The sequence below is a fragment of the Oryctolagus cuniculus genome, chromosome 7, assembly GCF_051225735.1.
Source record: "Oryctolagus cuniculus isolate XC-2025 breed Fujian yellow rabbit chromosome 7, ASM5122573v1, whole genome shotgun sequence".
NCBI lineage: Eukaryota > Metazoa > Chordata > Mammalia > Lagomorpha > Leporidae > Oryctolagus > Oryctolagus cuniculus.
In genome coordinates, this window is record NC_142873.1 from 29,411,387 (window position 1) to 29,436,491 (window position 25,105).

General features: G+C 39.9%; 1 protein-coding gene across 1 annotated transcript in view; it reads left to right on the forward strand.

Annotated features, from left to right (window-relative positions):
* The window catches only part of MROH9 (maestro heat like repeat family member 9), a 161,005-nt gene that overhangs the window by 101,923 nt on the left and 33,977 nt on the right, over positions 1-25,105 (forward strand). Inside the window, exons 7-13 of the mRNA XM_089299380.1 lie at positions 2,874-2,998; positions 4,225-4,374; positions 14,481-14,635; positions 17,826-17,991; positions 19,383-19,525; positions 20,540-20,677; positions 22,116-22,236. Coding sequence (XP_089155506.1) covers positions 2,874-2,998; positions 4,225-4,374; positions 14,481-14,635; positions 17,826-17,991; positions 19,383-19,525; positions 20,540-20,677; positions 22,116-22,236 — 998 coding nt within the window. The remainder of the gene's footprint in view (positions 1-2,873; positions 2,999-4,224; positions 4,375-14,480; positions 14,636-17,825; positions 17,992-19,382; positions 19,526-20,539; positions 20,678-22,115; positions 22,237-25,105) is intronic.

Consider the following 25,105-nt stretch of genomic DNA (forward strand, 5'->3'; position numbering starts at 1 on the left):
GACCTCTCTCTCTACCTCTCTTTTCTTCGTGTAACTCTGACTTTAAAATAAGTAAATAAATCTTTAAAAACAAGTTAAACTTTTCCAAAGTTGTTAGAACATTTTATACTTTTACCTGCAATGTGGAAATATTTGAGTTCAAATTGTTACACATATTTAACAATACATGGAAGGGTTAGTTATTTTAATTTGGGATATTACAATGAGTCTTTAGTAGTATCTTAGTATTAATTAACATTCCTTTAATGAATACATGTTGAATGTGCTTTTTGTCATATATGTTTCTTTGCTAAAATGATTATTCAAATTTATTATTATTAACACATGATGCAGTCATTCCACAATTTGTATTTACCAAAGAAAATGAAAGCCAATACCCATACACACACTAATATATAGTGTTCAAAGCACCTTTGCTTGCAATAGCCAATCACTGGAAACAACCTAGATGCCCATCAACAAGTGAATGGATTAAGAGATTGTGACATAATAGCACGCATACAATAAGCACAGTCATCAGTAAAAAGGAATGCACTTTTGGTGTACACATAGCAATATCGATGAAGCACAATTCTGATGAGTCAATGGAGCCAAACAAAAAGTCTGACTCCACTTATGTATAGTTGGGGAATAGTAATTTAGCATATAGTAGATCAGTGGTAGCTATGGAATCAGGAGGTGGGTACGGGAGCAGGTATGGGGAAATGTTTGCAGGCCAATGGATACATTAATTTTTTAGCTAGTAATGTTTTCATAGGTACATAGGAGTACCTACACAACATTCAAGGAAAACAGAATTAAAAGGTAAGTTTATGTTTGGTGCAAAAGGTTTGAAGTGAAGTTTTTCAATACCATGAATTATCCATGAGTTTTTGGCAGCTGCTTTATACATATACAAAAACTTATATTTTAAATATGGAATATGTCAAAGTGGAAGTTCTCTCCTCCCTTCAGAGAAAGGTACCTCCTTTGATGGCCCTGTTCTTTCCACTGGGATCTCACTAGCAGAGATCTTTCATTTAGGTCTTTTTTTTTTTCTTGCCAGAGTGTCTTGGCTTTCCATGCCTAAACTCTCATGGGCTCTTCAGCCAGATCCGAATGCCTCAAGGGCCGATTCTGAGGCCAGAGTGCTGTTTAGAACAACTGCCATTCTATGGGTCTGCTGTGTATCCCACTTCCCATGTTGGATCATTCTCTCCCTTTTTAATTCCATCAGTTAAAATAAGATCAAAGTGGCTGAGCTCAGGGGGCTTCCATGGCCTTGGCAACTCATGACTAGAGCCTGGGGAGATTGCTGACGCCTTAAACAAGAGAGTCAATTTGTTAAGTCAACAACAGGAGTCACTGTGCACTTACTCCCCATGTAGGATCTCTGTCCTTAATGTGTATTTCAATGTGAATTAATGATATGACTAGTGCTCAAACAGTATTTGGCAATTTGTGTTCCGTGTGGGGGCAAACTGATGAAATCTTTACTTAATATATACTAAATTGATCTTCTGTATATAAAGATAATCGAAAATGAATCTTGATGTGAATGGAATGGGAGAGGGAGCTGGAGATGGGAGGGTTGTGGGTGGGTGGGAAGTTATTGGGGGGAAAAAGCCATTGTAATCCATAAACTTTACTTTGGAAATTTATGTCTACTAAATAAAAGTTTAAAAAATATGGAATATGTCAATTATATCTCTATGAAACTATTAAAAACAAATAAAATAATTCAAAATCCACCTCATGGAGTGGGTAGGCATTTAGCCTAGCAGTTAAGATGCCTGAATCAAGCATTGGAGCACCTGGGTTTGAATTCTGGCTCCAACTCCTAATTCCATCTTTCTGCTAGAGCAGACCCTGAGAGGCAGCAGGTGACACCCAGGTGATTGAGTTTCCGTTACTCACTTGGGAGACCCAGCTTTGGCAGTGCCCATCAGTCCAACCCATTACAGGCATTTGGAGAACCAAGTGACAGATGGAATAAATCTCTCTGTCTCTGTGTCTCAGTCTCTCTGTCTCCCTGCCTCTCAAATAAAACTGTTTTTTTTTAAATTCACCTCTAAAAAGCACTTACCTGGAATTAAAGATTTCTGAAGCTGAAGTTTTTACTGAGAGTTTCTGGTTTTATTGACATACCACTACACAGCTCTTTTCAAAATGCCTCATCTTCTCTTTCACCAATAGATACTCCAACTTAAAAATCACATTTCCAATGCACTGCACAATGCATTTGATAGCCTAAATACATTTGATATCTCATCAGTCTACCAAAATTAATTATGTCTTTCATTTATATTTTTAAAAGATTATTTATTTATTTGAAATGCAGAGTTACAAACAGAAAAGAAGAGACACGAAGAGAGACAGAGAGAGATATAGGAAGATAAAGACAGAAAGAGAGAGGGAGGGAGAGAGAGAATCTTCCATCTGCTGGTTCATCCCCGGAATGGCTGCAAATAAATAAGGCTGAGCCAGGCCAAAGCCAGAAACCAAGAGCTTCATCCAGTCTCCCACCTGGGTAGCAGGGGCCCAAGCACTTGGGCCGTCCCCTGCTGCTTTTCCCAGGCTATTCCCAGGGAGTTGAATTGGAGGTGGAGCAGCTAGAACTCAAATGGGCGCCCATATGGGATGCTAGTACTGTAGGCAGTGACTTACCTCACTGTGCTATAATGCTAGCCCCTATTCATGACCCACAAGACCTTTCATTAGGATCTTATTAATTCTGGGTCAGCATCATCATAATATCGTATGTGACCAAACTATGAGCAGAGACTTAAATATTCAGAGACTAATATTCAGAAAATTTCAGATTATCACAATAAACAAAAAATGACAATGTCATAGAAGAAATTGATCAAATAAAAACCTTTTCCTTTTTGCAGCGGATATCGAAAAAAATAAGCCAACAACTTGGGCTGAGCGTGGAAGCTGTTGCCTCCTGGAGTCTTCTCCTGATGTAGATTTTCTACCCAAGGTTTTGCAACGAAACAAAACTAAAATTGCTCAGGTGTCTTAACCTCTTCTTTATCACATGTTCTTTGTTTTGTATTTGTTGTTCCTCTTAATGGCACTTTATTTCCACAAACTTTAAATTTTTAATAATTCTCCCTTTTTAAAAATTCAGACAAGTGAAAATCATATGTAGTGCAGCTGATTTCCATCTATATTAATAAGAATTATTCCTAGTATTCCCAAATATAGTAACTTATTTTTATTTAATCCTCACAAAATACAAATAATGTAGCTGTTTCTTAGTTATACTTCTTGTTTGCCTAACAAAGCGTTCATGAAGAATGGGGAATTTGTGATAATTTAGCAAATAAGCAGTCATCAATTAATAAACTTTTCAATAAACTATCATAATTTATTCCAGAAACAGGCTCATGACATTGTGGCTTAGATTTTGTTTGAAAGAACTATTAAACTTAAAAAAGAAAAGTTTACATGATGAACTCAATGTCAAGGAAATAGTTTTAACACTGTCCAGTCCCTGGGAGAAACATGAGGCTCTGTATCCAACCTAACCTTCCTCAAAGTAAGTAGGCTAATGAATAGGCATGCGAAACCAGCCAGCAAATGTGGCCTGCTAGCACAGGGTAGTAGAAGATGTTCCAGCTACACACATCAAGTCAAGAGCTCAGCAAAATTTCTGATGCAGCCCTGCAGGCCAGCTCACCTCCTGAGTGAGAATGCTCGTGTTCTCCCTAAAACAAGACAAAGGAAAGAGTGCCTTCACCCAAGACTAAGGTCATTAGAATTGTATGAGATTGAGAAGATGTTGGAGAATGCATTTAACATGATATAGTTAAAAAACACCTGCATAGAAGTCCTAAATATGCATCCATATCAAGCATGGAGGTACATTTTTCCAAAATCAAGAGATTTTCTTCCTCACTTCTCCAAAATCATATGCCTGGTTGAGTATGAAGTTGGCCACAGATATCTATGTAGGTTTACTAGTAAATCCTTCATCCATCCACTCTCCACTCTATTTCATTTGTAATTTCAATCATGGGATTTTATATGAATGAAATAAGTCAAAATAATATACCTATTTGTGAAAAGAGTTGCTTCAACTCGAGTAAATGTATGAGTGTTATACAAGTCATTAAAATGAGTAGCATCAAGAGCATGTAAAAGTGTAGTACTGTAGTAAGAAGCAGAAGCTGAGGTTGGATATCCTTATGTCGGAGCAGGTGAGGCCTGAGGTCACCACCTTGCTTGTGATTGCAGAATGTCGGGCAAACCTTACTGCCCTCTTTGCTGACTGACTTCGTGTGGAGTCTTCTGATGAAACTGTCTGAACCTGACTACAAAACTGCCTCAGAGGCGGCATCCATCCTGAACCTGACTCTGGAAAATTATGCACAGAAGGTCACCATGGTAAGACGCTGATTGACAGACTTTATTCTTGAAAGTTAAACTTTTGCCGTTGTTGTGTGTCTACTTCTTTTCATACTTAATTCATGTTATTGTGTATTGTATGATTTTCATAAAGTGATGCTATTTTGTTTAATTTTTTCAAGATTTATTTATTTATTTGAAACTCAGAGTTGCCGAGAGGCAGAGGTACAGACAGAGGGAGAGGGAGAGAGGGAGAGAGAGAGTCTTCCATCTGCTGGTTCACTCCACAAATGGCCACAATGGCCGGAGCTTGGCCTATTCGAAGCCAGGAGCCAGGAACTTCTTCTGGGTCTCCCACTTAGGTACAGGGGCTCAAGCACTTGGGCCATCCTCTACTGCATTCCCAGGCTATAGCAGAGAGCTGGATCAGAAATGGAGCAGCCAGGACTTGAACCAGCACCCATATGGGATGCTGGCACTGCAGGCAGTGGCTTTACCTACTATGCCACAGTACCATCTTCTATTTTATTTAATTTTACGCCTTTTATCTTTTCAAATTTTATTTATGGTATATAAATTTCATATACATAGATTTAGGAACGTAGTGATAATTCCCACTTTACCCTCCCTCCCACCATCACTACCACACTTCCTCCTCATTCCTCTCCTGTTCCCTCTCTTAATTTTAAAATGATCTAATATCAATTAGCTTCATACTTAAAATATTAACCCAACACTAAATAAAGAGTTCAACAAATAGTATGCTGAAAAAACATCATTCTGCAACATAGAGACAAGGCATGTAAACAATCATCGAAGCTCAAAATGTCAATTTTACTCCTATAATTTACAGTTTTGGTACTCTGTTGGTTACTACAGATCAGGGAAAACATGATTATTTGTCTTTTTGGTACTGGCTTATTTCACTAAGTATAATGGCTCCTAGCTGCATCCATTCTGTTGCAAAAGACCAAATTCATTCTTTTACAGTTGAGTAGTATTCCATAGTGTATGCATACCATAATTTTTTATCCAGTCATCAGTTGATGGACATCTGGGTTGATTCCGTATCTTAGCTATTGTGAATTAAGCAGCAATAAACATGGAGGTACAGATAACTCTTTCATAAACAAATTTCATTATCCTTGGATCAATTCCCAGGGGTGGGATTGTTGGGTCATATGGTACATCTATTTTCAGCTTTCTGAAGTATATCCATATTGTCATCCACAGTGGCTGTACTAGTTTACATTCCCACCAATAGGGGATTAGTGTACCTGCTTTCACACATTCTCATCAGCGTGTATTGTCTTTTGATTATGGCATGGGAGACATTCTAATGGGATGAGGTAAAACCTCATTGTGGTTTTGATTTGTGTTTTCCTGGTGACTGGTGATCATGGGCATTTTTTTCATGTGTCTACTGTCCATTTGAACTTCCTCTTTTGAAAAATGCCTCTTCAAGTATTTTTCCCATTTCTTCACTGGATTGTTTTTGTTGTTTTTTGAGTTTCTTGAGCTCTTTATTGATTCTGAATATTAATCCTTTATCAGTTGCATAGCTTGCAAATATTTTCTCCCATTCTGTCAGTTAACTCTGCACATTGTTTAGTGTTTCTTTTGAAGTGCAGAAGCCTCTCAGCTTGATGTAACCCTCTCTGTCCATTTTGGACTTGATTACCTGTGCCTCTGAGGTGTTTGTCTATTCCAATGTGTTGTAGTTTCCTCAAAGTTCTCCTCTAGTAATTTGATAATATCAGGTCACAGATTTAGGTCCTTGATCCATTTTGAGATGATTTTTATGTAAATGTAAGGTAGGGGTCTTGTTTCACACTTCTGCATGCGGAGATCAGTTTTCCCAGCACCATTTGTTGAAGAGATAGTCCTTGCTTCAGGGATTGATTTTGGCTGCTTTCAAAAGTTAATTGGTGGATGGGGCTGATGCAGTGGTACAGTGGGTTAAAGCCCTGGCCTGAAGCACTGGCATCCCATATGGGTGCCAGTTTGAGCCCCGGCAGCTCCTCTTTCGATCCAGCTCTCTGCTATGGCCTGGGAAAGCAGTAGAAGATGGTCCAAATCCATGGGCCCCTGCACCCATGTGGGAGACCTGAAAGAAGCTCCTTGCTCCTGGCTTCAGATCTGCGCAGCTCTGGCCGTTGCGGCCAATTGGGGAGTGAACCAACGGATGGAAGACCTCTCTCTCTCTCTGTCTCTCCTCTCTCTGTGTAACCCTGACTTTCAAATAAGTAAATAAATCTTTTAAAAAAAAGTTAATTGGTTGTAGATGAGTGAATAATTTCTGAAGTTTTTATTCTGTTACATTGGTCTACATGTCTACTTTTGTACCAGTACCAGGCTGTTTGATTATAATTGAAATGTAGTATGCCTTGAAATCTAGTAGTGATACCTACATTTTTTTGTATAAGATCTGGGGTCTGTTGTGTTTCCATATGAATGGTATCATTGTTTTTTCTAGATCTGAGAATAATTTCCTTGGTATTTTGATAGGGCTTGCATTGAATTTGTAAATTGCTTTTGGTAGGATGCACATTTTGATTATATTAATTTTTGCAATCTACAAACATGGAAGATTTTTCTTTTTCTTTCTTTCTTTTTTTTTTTTTTTTGCAAGGGAAGGGGTTTATTGGTAGGGAAACCCAGAGGGAAGGGGCGAAGAAGGAAAAGGGGGAAAAGGAACGCATAAGAGGGAGAGGGAGAGACAGAAAGAAAAAGAGATCAAGAGAGAGCCATGTGTTCAGGAATAGTCCTTTTAAAACTTTGCCAGGGGGTGGGCAGGAAAGTAGAAGCAGCAAATCACATTAGGATGGGGGTGGAACATACACCAGTGGTTGGGCCATGTGATCGCCTAGCTTCCAGCAATGGTGGCCAGGCTAGAGCCTAGGATGGTGTCCAGGGCATAGATTGTGCCATAGATAAGACTACACCATTTTACCAACATTCCCCCCTTTTGTTTTTTATAAAGCAAGAGTTGTATGGGATTACATTAGCCCCAAAAGTCCAGGAGGGGTAGAGGGATGATGATCTGTCTTTACAGCTACTTCCTGTTGACATGGGGCGACAAGGCACTCTCTGCTGGCATGGAGTGATGTCCAAGCTGCTGACTCCTGGGTGGGAGATTTTTCCATTTTCAATGTCTTCTTCTATTTCTTTCTTTAATTTTTTTTTTTTAATTTTCATCATAGAGATCTTTCACCTTCTTCACTGAATTTATTCCAAGGTATTTAAATTTCTGTAGCTATTGTGAATGCAATTGGTCTTAGAAGTTCTTTCTCAGCCAGGGAATTGTCTGTGTATACAAAGGATTTTGATTTTTGTGTGTTAATTTTATATCCTGTCACTTTACTCAACTTTTCTATGAGTTGGGTAGTCTCTTAGTGAAGTCTTTTGTTCCCCTATATGTAGAGTCATGTCATCTGCAAATAAGGATAATTTGACTTTCTTCTTTCCACTTTGTATCCCTTTGATATCTTTTCTTGCTTAATGGCTTTGGCTAAAACCTCCAGGAATATAGTGAATAGCAATGGTGAAAGTTGGTACACTTGTCTGGTTCCAGATCTTGATTGAAATGCTTCCAATTTTTCCCCATTCAATAGGATGCTGACTGTGTGTTTGTTACAAATTGCCTTGATTGTATTGAGGAATGTCCCTTTTGTACCCAATTTGCTTAAGGTTTTCATTATGAAAGGGTGTTGCATTTCATCCAGTGCTTTCTCTGCATCTATTGAGTTAATCATGAGTTTTTTGTTCTTCAGTTTGTTAATGTAACTGTTTTGCAAATATTGAATGATCCCTACATACCAGGGATAAATCTTACTTGGTCCAGGTGAATGATCTTTCTGTTGCTGCATTCAATTAGCTAGCATTTTGTTGAGGATTTTTTGTTTGTTTATTTTCTGTTTTTTTTTTTTTTATTTATTTGACAGGTAGAGTTATAGACAGTGAGAGAAAGAGACAGAGAGAAAGGTCTTCCTTCCGTTGGTTCACTCCCCAAGTGGCCACCAAGGCCAGTGCTGTGCCGATCCAAAGCCAGAAACCAGGTGCCTCATCCTGGTCTCCCATGTGGGTGCAGGGGCCCAAGCACTTGGGCCATCCTCCACTGCCCTCCCGGGTCACAGCAGAGAGCTGGACTGGAAGAGGAACAACCAGGACTAGAACCTGGCACCCATATGGGATGTCAGTGCCGGAGGTGGAGGATTAACCAAGTGAGCCATGGCGCTGACCCCATTGTTGAGGATTTTTTCCATCTATGTTCATAAGGGATATGAGTCTATAGTTCTCTTTCTCTCTTGTATCTTTTTCTGGTTTAGGAATTAAGGTGATGCTGGCCTCATAGAAGGAGTTTGAGAGAAATCCCTCCCTTTAAATTGTTTTTAATATCTTGAGTGGAATTGGAATTAGTTCTTTGAAAGTCTGGTAGAATTCATCAGTGAAGCGATTTGGTCCTTGGCTTTCTTTGTTGGGAGGATCCTTATTACTCATTCAACCTCCATCTTAGTTATTGGTCTGTTTAGGTTTTCTATGTCTTCATGACTCATTTTTTTGTAGATGGTATGTGTCCAGGAATTTTTTCATTTCTTCTTGAATTTCCAGTTTGTTGACATATAGTATTTGTAGTAATTCCTGATAGTAATTCTAGTAATCCTGTAGTAATTCATGTAGTAATTCTTTTTATTTCTGGGGTATTTGTTGCTACATTTCCTTTTTCATCTCTGATTCTACTAATTATGGTCTTCTCCCTCTTTTTTGGTAGATTTTCAATTTTGTTTATTTTTTAAGAAAATCAATTCTTCATTTCATTGATCTTTTGTATTTTTTATTTCAATTTTGTTTATTTCTTCTCTAATTTCAATTATTTATTTTCTCCTACTAACTTGGGGTTTGGTTTGTTGTTGTTTTCCAGCTCCTTGAGATGCATTGATAGCTCATTGATTTGGTAGCTTTATAATTTTTTGATGTAGACACTAATTTCTATATGCATCCCTCTTAACATTGCTTTTGCTGTATCCCATGTTTTGATATGTTGTGCTGTTACCTTCATTCATTTCCAGAAATTTTTTGATTTCCATTTTTATTTCTTCTATGACCAATTGTTCATTCAGAAGCATATTGTTCAGTCTCCATGTGTGTGCATATGTCCAAGAGATTCTTTAATTTTTAATTTCCAGCTTCATTCTTTTTTTCAGAAAGGATGCATGGTATGATTTCAATTTTTTTAATTTGATGAGACTTGTTTATGGCCTAACATATGTTCTGTCCTAGAGATCATGCACTGATGAACAGAATCTATATTCTGCAACTGTGGAAAGATAATTTTGTAGATATCAGGTAGGTTCATTTGATCCAGATGATAGATAGCTCTGTTTCTCTGTGAATTATCTGTCTAATTGATCTGTTAATTAATGAAAGTGGGGTGTTGAAGTAGTCCATTACTATTGTATTGGAGTCTATGCCTCACTTTAAATCCATTAAAGTTTGTTTTAAGTAGCCAGGCACCCTGGCATTGAGTGTATATACATTTATTATAGTCATATCTTCCCATTAAATCAATCTCTTAATCATTATATAATGCCATTCTTTGTTTCTTTACCAGTTTTGTGTTAATGTCTATTTTGTCTAATATTATGATGGCTACACCTGCTCCTTTTTACTTTACTTTAGCATGGAATATTTTTTCCATCCTTTCGTTTTCAGTCTGCATGTATCTTTGTTGATAAGATTCATTTCTTGTAGTCAGCAAATAGATAGTTCTCATTTTTAATCTATTCAGCCAGTCTGTATATGTGAATTGGAGAATTTAGGCCATTTACTTTCAAGGTTACTATTAATAAGTAATGACATAGCCCTGCCATTTTTCTGTAATATTCCTATTGTTTGCTTTGGATTTCCTTTGTCCTTTTACTGAGGGATTTTCTGCCTTCACAATCTTTCATAATTATGACTATCTTTCTGTGTTTCCATGTGTAGAAATACTTAGGCATCATTTTTAAGGCTGGATGTGTGGTTACAAATTCTCTGAATTTCTGTTTGTTTTGGAAGGTCTTTATTTCACCTTCATTCATAAATGAGAACCTTTTAGGGTACAGTATTCTGGGTTGACAGTTTTTTTCTTTTAAGACTCACTATGTGTCTCCATTTTGTTCTAGCCTGTAGGGTTTCAGATGAGAAGTCAGCTGTGAGTCTAATTGGGGGTTCTATGAAAGTAATCTGGCATTTCTCTTTTGTATATTTTAGATTCTTCTCTTTATGTTTACTGTTGAAAATTTGAGTGCAAAGTGTCATGGTAAAGATCTTCTTTGGTCTGTTAGGAGCTCTTGTGGTTTATGTGCTTGGACATGCCTTTCTTTCTCCAAATTAGGAAAGATATAATTATTTCACTGAATAGCCTTCTAGTAAGTTCTCTATTTCCATGTCTCAGGAACTCCTAAGCCCTTCTTTGAGCTGTTTGATAGTATTCCATAAATCTTCAACGCTTATTTTAATTTTTCTAATTTCTTCTTTTTTTTGGTCTGATTGAGAAATTTACAAAGATTTGTCTTCTAATTCAAATATTCTTCTTCCTCACACAGTGTATTGTTAAGGCTTTCCACTGTATTTTTTATTTGACATATTAAATATTTCAAGAATACAGGAAATTTTAGAAAATAATTTAATGAAAATTTAACTACCAAACATATTAAATCAGATTATGTGTCATATTTGCTCAAATTATTAAAATAAACACATTAATAATAACATCACACAGCTATAATTAAAATCTCATGTGTAGCTCTTAAAGAAAAATTTTCAAGGACCTAGCTTGTTATAAGGTCACTACATAATTTGTGGGGCTCAGTGCAAAGTGAAGCATGAGGCTTATTCTGCACAGTATAGGAAAAAATAAAAATAGGAAAAAAATTACAGAAGTACAAGCTGGTTGAGATATCTTTATCCCACACTGAAGGCCCTGGGTTTGAGTCCTGGCTCTGCTTCCAATTTGCGAAACTTTAGAGACAGCAGGTTGATATTTCAAGTACTGGAGTCCCTGAAACCCACTTGGGAGACCTGAATGGAGTTCCCTACTCCTGCCTTCAGCTTGGCCCAGCCCCAGCTGCTGCTAGCATTTAAGGAGCGAACCAATGGATGGAGGATCTCTCTTTTTATCTCTCTCTTTAGATTTCAAAAAAAAAAAAGGAAATTTTTTTTTTTTGACAGGCAGAGTGGACAGTGAGAGAGAGAGAAAGGTCTTCCTTTTGCCATTGGTTCACCCTCCAATGGCCGCTACGGCCGGCGCGCTGCGGCCGGCGCACCGCACTGATCCGATGGCAGGAGCCAGGTACTTATCCTGGTCTCCCATGGGGTGCAGGACCCAAGTACTTTGGCCATCCTCCACTACACTCCCTGGCCACAGCAGAGAGCTGGCCTGGAAGAGGGGCAACTGGGATAGAATCCGGTGCCCCAACTGGGACTAGAACCCGGTGTGCTGGCGCCGCTAGGCGGAGGATTAGCCTAGTGAGCCGCAGCGCCAACAAAGGAAATAATTTTTAAAAATTATTTAAATAAATAGCTATTAAGTATTTTCCTTTCCTTCATATTGTCCCCTACCCCTTTCTCTCAGGTCTTCATGGTTTTTATTTTCTATTTAATGTCTTCTAAGTAAAAAAAAAAAAAACCCAGCCAAAATTTAAAATTATTAGTATATATTTCAATACCCATATTTATATTGTGCAATACCATTTATAAATGTACATATAAGAGCATTTAACTAACTATATAATCACCAAAATAACTTCATAGATCATAAATGCATAGCATTTCATTCTTCCTAGAAGACTGAAAACACTAACTAAAACTGATTATTTTAATTTCATTTCTCATCATTGACATATTTTAGCATTCTCTAACCTTCAACTCTTTGATGAGTAAGGAAGGACTGAATGGGAGAGGGTTTATATATTTCTGCCTCAGTCTGCTTTTTGTTGCTCTAATAGGATACCTGAGATCAGGTAATCTATAAAAATGGAAATTTATTTCTTATAGTTCTGGAGGCTGGAAAGTCAGAGATTGAGAGACCTGCACCTGTTGAGGGTCTTCTTTTTGTGTCATTTCACAGCTTAGGAAGAAGGACAAAATAGAATATATGAAAGCCAATGGAAGGGGCTAAACTGTCTTTAGTCCACCATAATTAACCCACCTACACGCTAACAACAGCCCTCAAGATCAAATTATTTTCTCTTAATTTCCCACTTCTCTGTATGATTGCGTAGGGGTAATCCCAATGTTTCCAACACATGTCTTTTGTGGGATATGTTTAAATCCTAGAACACATCTTATTCTTTCTTTCTTTTTCATAATTTTTGGGACTAAGCAGATGAGGCTTCAATAAGATGCTTATATTGTACTCTGTTTTTCAGTGAATTCCCCCATATCATTGGTCCACTGGAATTCTATGCTCATAGAGTTTTGTGAACACTACATATGGGACTGCAGGAACCACTGTAGACTTACATATCACAAATATCTCCCCTATTCCCTTGTGCTTTATAAAACAAGCCTAATGATAAAAATTATTTAAAATTTCAAGATGACAAAGGTAAAGTTTTACACAAACATAGAGGGTCTTTTAAGCATGGATCTCTGTACATGTGTATAGGTTATAAGTGCAAGAAATCAGCCCTGATAATGACATAGGGCTAAATTCTCTCTCTGACATTTCAGTCCAATGTGACTGAAATTAGCTGAGAGCTATCCTAAGTTCAATTGCAAGAAAAGGGGCATAATGCTACATATAAAATTCCCCATGCTACTAGATACAGGAACATTCTGTAGGAAAAACACAACTAGAGGAAAAACTTAAGAGCATTGGACGGCTCCTTGGCAAAATAGAGTCCTCCCATGTCTTATAATGAATAAGAGAAAACACTTAAAGGGAAGTTAGATAAAGCCATACCAAGAATCTGGGGAGGATGAGGCACCTAACAGAAAACTAAATATGTAGAAATAGCTACAGTGAAATCACTAACTCCTAAAAACAGAACCAAATGAAGATCATCAACTTAAATTATCCCACACCAGCTCCTACAAACATCTGAAGGACCACATACAATGGTCTTGTCCTAAACAAGGTTAGGTTCTAAGGTCCAGTATAAGGATAAATTGTGTATAATTGAAAATATCCCAAAGTTGCATATATAGCATTATGGGCTTGTGATCTAAATAGATTTACCACATCAAGTCTTTCCTTGGGGATAAAAGCCGATAATCCTTTCCATAATTGAGCACCCAGTGGCATAGCTAATTTGTTTGAAAGATTTGCTGCCTTTAACAAAGGTAGGGGACAATGAGGAGCAGCTCTAAAACCTACAGTCAAGGAGAAGAACAATATTTCATGTCTCTCATGGCAAGCTCACCTTGTAGCATGTGCTAGGAGGAATGCCTCATGCTATTTAACATTTCATTCACTTTTTTATTTTGTGTAGAGTGGAAGAACTGAATTATGTATGATTCACTGCAATGTAGTAGAAATTTGGATAAACCAACTTCAGAATAAGTGAAGAGTATTTTCAAAATATGTGATCTGGGTGAATTTTGATGTTGACAGCAAATTACAGGTCTAGCAAGAACTATCCTTATTTAAGAATGAGTGAAATAGAGAGGGTAAAAACAAAACTGGAATGGGGTCTTTGAGTAGAGTTTGCAAGATTATGGCTTAGTTCTTACCATCAGGATATCCCCTGATGTGCAGTTAATCCTTTCAATATATAGATTTAAATATTTAATTTTCAGAGGTTTTTTAGTATATTGTTACATTTTTATTCTTGGTCATTTCTTCTATTTTCAAGTATTTTGATTGTGCAGGTATTTTCTACACTGAACTCATGTCTTTTAGAATGAAATCGGCCCCCTCTCAAAGTAAAATTTTCTTCAAAAAATGTGTATTTTCTCATTACCCATATATGCACAGGTTTTTTCCTTATCAAAATTACATGGTCTCACATACACACAAACACACTTTATGGCGATGCTTATTTATGTGTTCCTGTCTTGTTCAGTTTAATAAAGATTGAATTTTTAATGCAAAAATATTCCTTGATTTAGAGGGGGCCATGAAGGAAGCCTCCTGTTAACCTGTGAAATTTCTTTTCTAGGTGTCTAAGATTGTGGATGCAATTTATAAGCAATTGAGTGGGAATTCTTTTCATAATATGAAGCAAGCCTTGTTGCGGGTCATCACCTTGCTGACACGTACTTCACCCAAAAAGGTTATCTTTCAACTCATGGACTACCCAGTCCCAGCTGACAAGTAAGGTTTCCCTGTTCCTGCCACTCACGAGTTTTGTTTACCGTCTCCTCAATGAGATAGACCTGTGTCCAAGGCCTGAGCTATCAGAATCAGGCCTGGTTTATTTTTCCTGAAACAGAAAAAACACCAGAAAATTATAAAGCCATCAAATCAATGAGCTATCAGTGCATCAAAAGGAGCTAGAAAACAACAAACCAAACCCCAAATAAGACCAGATACTAGCATGTTATTCATATCCCTATACAGCATACTGCACAGAGCACACCCCCAGGAAACGATCAACGTCTCTTTGCATACACAAGACTCTAAGTTGTACTTGGTTTCATGCCCTGTAGGAACAAACCTTTCTTCAAGGTGGTTATGAGTTTTCCTTCTAATTTGTGAATTTACCCATTTTTCTAGAGAAAAAAAAACATACAGAGTCTTCTAGTCTATGAAGGCCAGTAAACTAACAAATAAAATAACAAAATAAAAGAACTTGAATATAATTAGGAATTCTCTGTCTTTAACTGTTACTCTGAAATTCATGATCCAAAATTGTAAAAAAACGTTAAGAATTTAAAAATGTTAATGTAAGCTTATAGGACAACATGAAACTAAAGACACTTAAAAAGCTTAGAAAATCACATCACTCCTTTCTTATAACTTGTGCATTGGAAATAAAGATGTTCTCTACTATTAGCATTGTAAAAGTTAGGAAGCCATATTATGGATTGGGATCTAGATTTGAAAACAAGTAGACCAGAATTTCATCTCAACCTTGACCCTTGCAAATCTCCAGGATGCTCAATTCCCTCATCTGTGAAAAGTGGAAAGTCCTTTCCATTCCAAAGAGGTTTAAGATGTCTGAATTAATGTTTATGAAAGTTCTAAACAAATTATACAGCTTTATTGATATGATGGAAAGATTACCTTGATTTAGGCACTTTTAACGTCACATAATATTTTGCTATTCATAATTGTTCTAGAAAGATCTTCATAAAACTCAGTGTTTTTCATTCAGGAACAAAGCACCTGCTGTGTGTAAAGTATTACTTGCCCATTTTTTTTTTTTTAAGGAGAAGGAATGTACCCTCACGGAAATAAGACACAATTTACCAATGAGTCCAGCACAAATAATGAGTGTTGAGGAGATACAGAAAGCAGGCATAATTAGAACCAGCTGAATTTAACTAAAGAAGCCACCAGCGGCTGGTGCCGCGGCTCAATAAGCTAATCTTCTGCCTGCGGCGCAGGCACACCAGGTTCTAGTCCCGGTCAGGGCACTGGATTCTGTCCTGGTCACTCCTCTTCCAGGCCAGCTCTCTGCTATGGCCCGGGAGTGCAGTGGAGGATGGCCCAGGTGCTTGGGCCCTGCACCCGCATGGCAGACCAGGAGAAGCACCTGGCTCCTGCCTTCGGATCAGCGCAGTGCGCCGGCCACAGCACGCCAGCTGCAGCGGCCATTGGAGGGTGAACCAACGGTAAAGGAAGACCTTTCTCTCTGTCTCTCTCTCTCGCTCACTGTCCACTCTGCCTGTCAGAAAAATAAAAAAATAAAAGAAGTCACCAGCAAGACTAGGGGCCAGCATGTGGAACAGTGGGTGAGACAGCTGCCTGTGATGCTGGCATCCCATATGGATGCCAGTTGGTGTCCCAGCTGCTCCACTCAGTCCAGCTCGCTGCTAATGGCCTAGAATCAGTAGAAGATGGGCCAGGTGCCTGGGCTGCTGCCACCCTCTTGGGAGACCTGGAGGAAGCTCCTAGCTCCTGACTTGAGCCTGACTCAGCCCTGGCCATTATGGCTTGTTGAGGAGTGAAACAATGGATGGAAGACCTCTCTCTGTCATTCCCTCTCTCTGTATAATCTTTCAAATAAATAAATAAATAAATCTTTAAAAAAATAAGTCACCAGCAGGTCTTAAGAGATGAGAGGCGGCCGGCGCCGCAGCTCACTAGGCTAATCCTCCGCCTTGCAGCGTCAGCACACCGGGTTCTAGTCCCGGTTGGGGCACTGGATTCTGTCCCAGTTGCCCCTCTTTCAGGCCAGCTCTCTGCTGTGGCCAGGGAATGCAGTGGAGGATGGCCCAAGTACTTGGGTCCTGCACCCCATGGGAGACCAGGAGAAGCACCTGGCTCCTGCCATTGGATCAGCATGGTGCGGCCATTGGAGGGTGAACCAACAGCAAAGGAAGACCTTTCTCTCTGTCTCTCTCTCTCACTGTCCACTCTGCCTGTCAAAAAAAAAAAAGAAGAAAAAAAAAAAAAAAGAGATGAGAGGTGAGTATGAAAACAGAAAAGACCAGGATCTGGAATTAAGATAAACCAAAGAAACATGTAGACAATTTGACCATTCAGCAGAAATAAACAAGGAGAGGATGAGACAGGGCACTTGAGGTCTGATGTGGTTCTAAGCATGAGCCCTGCTGGCGACAGCAGTTTGGCAATGGGTTGTACAGAGCTGGGTGTGTCCATGTTCCAGAAGATTAGGCACTTTAAGAACTTACAGCAGAAATCTTGAACAATAGACTTCAAAACCCAGTGTGAATTGACAAGGTATCAGGAATGCATTGATGTAGAAACATTCAGCACTTTAAATACAACCAATCGTAAGAAAAATCTTAAGAGTGACCAAATCTGTAGGGGAATGAGCTAGTTGAAGATCAAGCAGCCAGTGTTCTAGTCATATCTGTGTCACTAATCAACATTGACATTTGGCAAAAGGATCACCCCTCCAAATTCAGTATTTGTTTTTATTTTTCATCAGTTCATTAGTGTTTTTATTTGTTTAAGGTTATAAACATTTTATCTGTGTTTATTTTATCTATTAATTTATATTCTTATGTCTGCTTTTAAATTTTCTAACATTTTTGAGCAAACAAGGTCACATAGTGAGAGCAGCAGAGAGGGTCGGCGGTACAGAAAGTTGGTTAGCATTTGGCAATGAGCTGGACAGGCGTTTCACCAGCAGCAGGAAATGAGCCTGTAGACTTACTCACTGTGTTTCCCATGGGAAATTCCTCATCTACTTTTGAGGATAGGAGGCTTACAGGGTCATTTGGAAATAGCAGTCTCAGGGTGTTCTGGATTTGCCTTCAGTGTGCATGCTATACAGAAATGTAAAACCAAGACCCCTTTCCTGATTTCACTGTACCAAGTAGAAAAACAATAAACATGATCCTCACTGCAGGGTGGGGGGGCTCTGTTGCAGCACGGTGATACTGATGTGGCAAGCGGCAGGCTCTGAGTCAAGTGTGGCCCCTCACGTGCTGAAGACAATCCTGCTGATACTGAAAGGAAAGCCTGGGGAAATGGAGGAAAACCAAATGGACAGGAGACGTTTCTCTCTTGATGCTACCAACATGATGCCTGTGGCGGTAAATGACATGCATGTTTCTCCATCGCTGGAATATTCTGCTCATGCAAATTCCTGCCTGCACACAGACAATCATGCATCCATTCACCCAACACATATCTAATGAGTGCTTACTATGTGCCATGCCCTGATGAAAGTGCTTACATCCTCATTAGAGACACAGCCAATGAGCAAATAAGTGTGTTACATGTTAGGTCTTCTAAATGTTGGAGGAATTATAAAGTTGGGGTGAGTGTTTGGTGCAGGGGTTAACTTGATGCTTGGGATGCCTATATCCCATATCAGAGTGCCTGGCTGGTATCCTAGCTCTTCCTCTAATCAAGCTTCCTGCTGATACACACCCTGGGAGGCAGTATGTGATGGCTTCAGTACTTGGGTCCCTATCACCCATGTGGGAATCCCAGACTGATTTTTGGGCCCTTAATTTTGGCCTGACTTAGTCCTGGCTATTATGGGCACTTGGGGAATGAGCCAATGGATGAAAGATCTCTCTCCATTTGTCTCTTTGCCTTTCAAAGAAAATGTGGGAATAAGAAAGGGACGGACAATATTTAAATAAGTTCATCAGGGCAGATTTCTCAGCTGAGGAGACTCCTAATCAGAGACCCGAGTCAGGTGAGGGTCTGATCCTTGCAGAGCATCTGAGAAGGCAAGTTCTGGGCAAAGAAAGGCAAGAGCACTGAGGTGACAGATGCTTACCTGGTAGTCAGTGAATGCAAGGAGCCAGAGTTTGAGTGAACTGAACAAGGGCCCAGTGTGGGAGATGTCAGAGAGAGCCGCAGGTCAGATCATACAGAATTTTATAGGCATGTGAAGACCTAATCTCATCTGTGTCCGTCAATGTGTATCAGTCAAGGATCACTATTACCACTCCTGGAAGTAAATGTAGGTCTTACAGGATACAATAGAAATCAGTTGGCATTGCTAGTGTGAGGTGTGGGACTATGTCCTTGATGTGGTGAGTGCTGTAGTGGTCAGTCTGTAACGCGTCTGTGGCCTGGTCTGCCACTCTTTCAGCCTCTCATTTCCCCGCATTGTTTCAGCATAGCGAGGACCTAGGCTCTTAGCAGGGCCACTCTTCATGAGCCTTTATGAAGGGAACCTTGGGGTATATACTTTCTTTGAGGAGTGGCTGGCTTCCTGGTGATTTGGCAGCCAAGGGTTTGGTTTGGTTTGAAATAGTGATTTGCCAGAGAATGCTTGGCACAGTGCCTGGCTCACAATCAACTTAATGGCTGTTGTGGAGTGAGTGCACACACATGCATGCTTCAGGTTTCCTTCAAGGAGACCACAGGACGGATTGAAGAGTTCGCTACTTACTCTGCTCAACAAGACTGGGTTTGGGGGGGGGGGGTAGTTTCCTTTTTTAACTCTATTTTCCTTCCTTTACAGGCATCCCAGGCCCTGTGCACTTTGCTCCCTGTTGGCTCTTACAAGAAAGCAGTGGCCCAGTTTTTCCCGCAGCTCTTGGTGGCCCTCATGCTTCAGCTCTTCTACAGCACTGAGCTGAGACTGATGCCAGAGGCCAGGCCCCTGTGAGACACTGCTGGTTATTTCAGATTGAAAAAGAGAAGCATCCAGCTGTAGACTCTGTCCACTCCCTTGTGCTTATGTGGGATTGTGTGTAATCCTGTGTTCAGTGCATGCGTTTATTAGTTTTCTCTCTTATGAAGAGTCAAATGCCTTCAGAAAAGTGACCCTTGAGTACGTAGAAGTTAGCTAGCCCTTCCTTGAATGTGTGTTTGTAGCACTAAAGAGCTACTATCACAGAGCTCAGTGTATGCTTGCCACATGCACTGTCACATCAAAGCCAGTCATTGTCACATCAGGCAGGGAGAGAACAAGGAGGGACACTGGATCCAAGGCAGACACATTCAAGCTATGCCATTTACTTACTCTCTGGGAGTCACTTCTCAGGGTCATTGTGCATTTCAGATGCAGCAGTGTGCACAAACATACTTCGTGAGCTGTGAAGTTGTTCTGTGGTTTGGAATGTGATGTGTGCCTTATGAAAACATTCCACTGTCATCTGTCCACATAGAGAAGAGTTTAGCAATTCCCTTTTGCCCAAGAGGATACAATGCAGTTGAATTCACTGCCCTGCAGGGAAATCTCCACTCAGCTGGGAGCTGTTTGCCCTTATCCGGTGTGGATGTCAAAGCCATGCAGAGCTCTAAAACACATTCAGTCCCTTTAAGATAGGCAATCCACTCTCGTCCTCCAAGCAGGCATACACCAAATCAGCCCAAGATGAGACCCACAAAGCATCCACAAAAGAAAACCCACACCTTTAGCAAGTGATCACATCAAACATTTCTGACAAATAACCCAAACCAATAAGCTGTTGTCTGATTTACCCTAGATTCAGTTTGGACACGCATCTTATGCACTGTTAATCAGGGTCAACAAAGAGCACTTAGCAACTCCTTCCTTTGAAGCATCCCCCTTCCTCACCATCTGTGTCCTGTCCAAGATGGGTCAAACGGGCGGTGATATCTGTTATGTGATGTCACCGTCAGGTGATGACTCTGCCTTTCTTTGGGCCTTAGCTACGCACAAGATGCCCTGAGAGTTCTGCTAAACTGTTCTGGATTGCAAAATGTGGATATAGCTCTAAAGAAAAAGAACTGCTGGAACCAGTTTTCCCAAGCTCTCTATCACCATCATGGGGTCTACCTCGTTGCCAAGTAAGAACAGGGGCCTCTGCAAAGGATTCTTGGTCTCTATCCCACCTTGTCCATTTTTTTTTTTCAATTACGCCATGTGGAACACAATCAGTTTACACCACAATTTCCAAATGTCTCTTAACGATCTGAATTGCCGTTTGATTTTTACTTCTTTGGTTATTTTGAGCAGTTTTTATTTGGGTCTATTTTGACGTTTGCTACCCTCTTTTCTCTTGATGATGCAGATGGCCAGTGGCCCTCCCTTTACAAAGCAGGTTTGTCTTTCAGATACTTGTACATAGAACTAGAAGTGAGGACGTTTTGTTCCCTCTGATGTTAGCTGATTACTTCTTTAAAGGCATCATAGTTTGAAATGTGCTCCCATTTTTAAAAGGGCTGATGAAATGCTCTGCTCAAGGAGCCAAATAAATTTTGGGAAAATAACAGAAGAGTGTTTTCATTTTTCTTGTACTGGAAAGGGTTTGTTTTGCTTTGTTTTCCTGGTTAGTGCTTTAGTACATAGCAAGCTTCTGATGATAGAGATCAGATTTCATGATCAAGAATCAGGTTACAAAGCCTTGGAAACATTCCAGACCATTTGAAGTTGTGGCTGATTCAGAAAGTATAGTATGCTTTATGGGCTCTTGGTGCTTTGCAAACAACTCGTTGGCACATATAGTTCAGGAGTACATCCTGTTTTGTAAAAGGTTAGTACATTTGCACCTTATAAGTGGCCACTAATTTTCATTTTGTCCTTAGTATTTTTTTAATCTTCTTACTCAAAATGTGGTCTACAGACCAGCTGTCCCAGCAACACCTATGAGTTAAAAATTTAGAATCTCAGGCGCAGCACAAAACCTACTCAATAGAATCTGCATTAGCATAATTTCCAGGTGATTTGCATGCACATTATAGTTTAAGAAGCATTGATCTGAAAGACAAGACCAAATTGGAGTCTTGCGATGGAAACTTTGTCACATCCTCCTTCCCAATCCTATCTTGACCAATCTGATCCAGGCCAGTCCAAGTGTGTTATGGAGAATGGTTTCGCTAATCATAGCTCACCACTTCTCTTCTTAAGTGACACAGCGTTGTACCAAACTGTCCTTTTTATTATGCATTCGAAAGAAGGGCATAGTCCCAAATCACAAAGATGAGCTGTACTGCCATCTTGAAGTGAGTGCTAGAAATTTGGTTAGGAATTGGAGACAAAAGAAAGAAAAGTAACAGTAAGGAAAGAGATGGTGACAAGGACCCAGGTATCACAATTCCCCAGGGTCTGTGTTACTGCAACAGTGGGGTGCACTTTGCCTTAGATGAGGATTGAATGTTAAAGTCTTTTTTTATCTGAAAGGCACAAGATATGAGGATGGTTCTCTCTTTGTCACTATTAGCATTTGCTGATGTAGAATGTCTTTTCGTCCTCCAAGATAATCCAGTATTTCATTCTCTTTTGCAGAACTCTCAGTGACTATAACTTTCCACAGTTTCCAGAGACCTTACATTATCTCTACAAGATCTCAGTGGAAGGTCCTAGAAGGTCAGAAGACAGTATCATCACAACAATATTCCTTACTGAAGTGAGTTTTATTAGGATGCTAGGAGCAACCTAATTTTCATTCTCTATCAAATCAACCACCGCTCCAGCCTCACATCTCCCTCCCTGAATATTTTTTCTTACGATGGATTGGGATAATGAAAAATATCTTAGGTTGGGGGTGGGTGGGGTGTACAGTTAGATCTGGATTATGCGACATGTTTTGATCCTTTAGACTGCCTCAGGAACTGGCTTTTATCTTCTACAAGATGCGGCTCGGTACAAACACTAATGACTTGTAGTACCAGTTCATCTATTCCTGCAAGCCTGTTCAAGTACATGGGTGGTTGTTTGCTTGTTTTAAAATTTATTTATTTATTTGAAAGTCAGAGTTACACACAGAGAGAAAGAGAGGCAGAGAGAGAGAGAGGTCTTCCACCCACGGGTTCACTCTCTAGTTGGCCACAATGGCCAAAGCTGCGCTGATCTGAAGCCAGATCAGCCTCTTCCAGGTCTCCCACATGGGTGCAGGGGCCCAAGGACTTGGGCCATTCTCCACTGCTTTTCCAGGCCATAGCAGAGAGCTGGATCAGAAGTGGAGCAGCCAGGACTCGAACCGGCACCCATATGGGTTACCAGCTCTGTAGCTGGTGGCTTTACCTGCTGTGCCACTGTGGTGGCCCCAAAGTACATGGATGTTTAATTGTATATACTAAAGATGAGGGTAACAGGATGATACTTCAGACTGTTGTGAAGGGGAAAGAATGAAGGAATCAGCGAAATAATGGTAAAATGAAGACAGGGAACCATTTTACTTAGTAGATAGATATTTTGCTACATATTCTAATACCTACTGGAGTCAAGCAAATTACGGAAATCTTTTTTCTTATAAAATACTTCTCTGAACGAAGTCTAATTTTTCCATGAAGACAGTGTTTTAATAGGCAAGTATTTCCTAAGGTGTGATGTCTAATATCTTAAAACATTTAAGATAATTTCAAATATTATAACGAAAGTTTTAATGCACTATAAAAGACACCCACTTACAATATTCTCTACTTCTAAAGCTTTAACAAGTACACATGTACATAAATCATTTTAACTGGACATTGTCATAGGAAATCATCACTGGTTTTCAAAAGTACTTAAGCCATTTAGATCTCTCATTAATTTTATTGTTAGTCATGTTTTCATTGTATTACTATTTATGTATATAGAAACAGTAAAAGGGTTTAAACATAACTTAAATAAGAGTTTCCACAAAATGATGCATTCAATAGAAATTTACAAACTACATATAATTTATATTAGCACCATCAATGTGATGGATGACATTTAAGGAAACGGATTGCTTTTCTTGGCATGAATACATGAATGCTTTTATTACAGGAGGCTGGCACACCCACCCTTCCAGGTTCTCAGTCATGACCACATTCTTGTACCACTTCCTCCAATTTGGATTCTGGGCATCTTCAGTTATCTAGCATACTATGAGATCACTTGGCCCTGGATTGTTTTCAGTACACAGTATGTGTATTTTACTGATATAGCCAATCAATTAGGCCAGTGATAATTAAATACTACCCTTAATGCCTATGCCAATTTATCCATGCATACTTGTTATTTCTATTTTTTACTAATATAAATATGAAAAGAGTATACATTTTTGTGCCTACATATTATGAACAATAAAGATTTTTAATGTCCACTTTATTTCTGAACAGCAGTGTCCACTGATGCGCACATGGTTTGTGGGAGCACACATCTTTCTTTTGGATTCTTAGGTTGAGGAGATTACCCCTGGGATTGTGGATGAGTGGAGGCTGAGCTGGATCCTTTAATGCTGGGACCTGCTGTTGTTGGGCTTATCACCAGGGACTCAAACAGGCATGGCTCCTGTCTGATCACTGGATGAACTGAATTATCTCCAAATCTTAGTCAATAATGTTGGCATTGTGATGAGAGGCCTCATTCAGAGGGCACAGATGGCACACATGTTAGCAAGTACACAACGACTCCCTCTGGTTGCAGTAGGGGACTCCCACTATGCCACTGGATAAATCCCTGAACAGGACTGGACCCAGACCATTGTAAATAAGGACAGAATCACAAGGATGCTTCAGCGCCCACAGCCAGAATCACATCTTTTAGATGCGTAGATAGGTGCATCACCCAGCAAGTCTCTGGGCAGGCAAGACTGCTACTAAACTCAAGCTGAAAGGGGCTAGCGCTGAGCTACAGGACTGTTTCAGGATTTTTGTGGGAACAATTAGCAGGTCCACTTGCAAGGTCATAGATGGGCATGTCACCAACAGGTCATCAAGCTGGCCATCTCTGAGAGGGGCTGGATTCTAGTCTAGCCATAGGGCCACTTCAGGGTCCACAGCTAAGATCAATGTCAGCAGGACAATCACCCCAGGAACAAGTGAGTGTGACTCTTCCCAGCTTGTCTGAAGGATGGATCTGGTGAAGGGCTAAAGCCAAACAGAGCTATAGTCAGTCCAGAGTAGGATATGATCCTTTCTGGGTCTGGCACTGTGACTACATAGGAAGCCTGCTACGTGGTTGTTGGTTTGCCTTTTCAAAACAACCCTCCTCTCAGGGCAGGCACTGTGGCATAGTGGTAAAGCTGCCACCTGCAGTGCTGGCATCCCATATGGGTGCTGGTTTGAGTCCTGACTGCTCCACTTCCTATCCAGCTCCCTGCTAATGTGCCTGGGAAAGAAGTGGAAGATGGCCCAAGTCCTAGGGCCCTTGCACCCATGTGAGAGACCTGGAAAAAGCCCCTAGCTCCTGGCTTTGGATTGGTCCAGCTTCAGCCATTGTGGCCATTTGAGGAGTGAACCAGAGGATGGAAGACCTTTCTCTCTCTCTGCCTCTGCCTCTCTGTAACTCTGCCTTTCAAATAAACA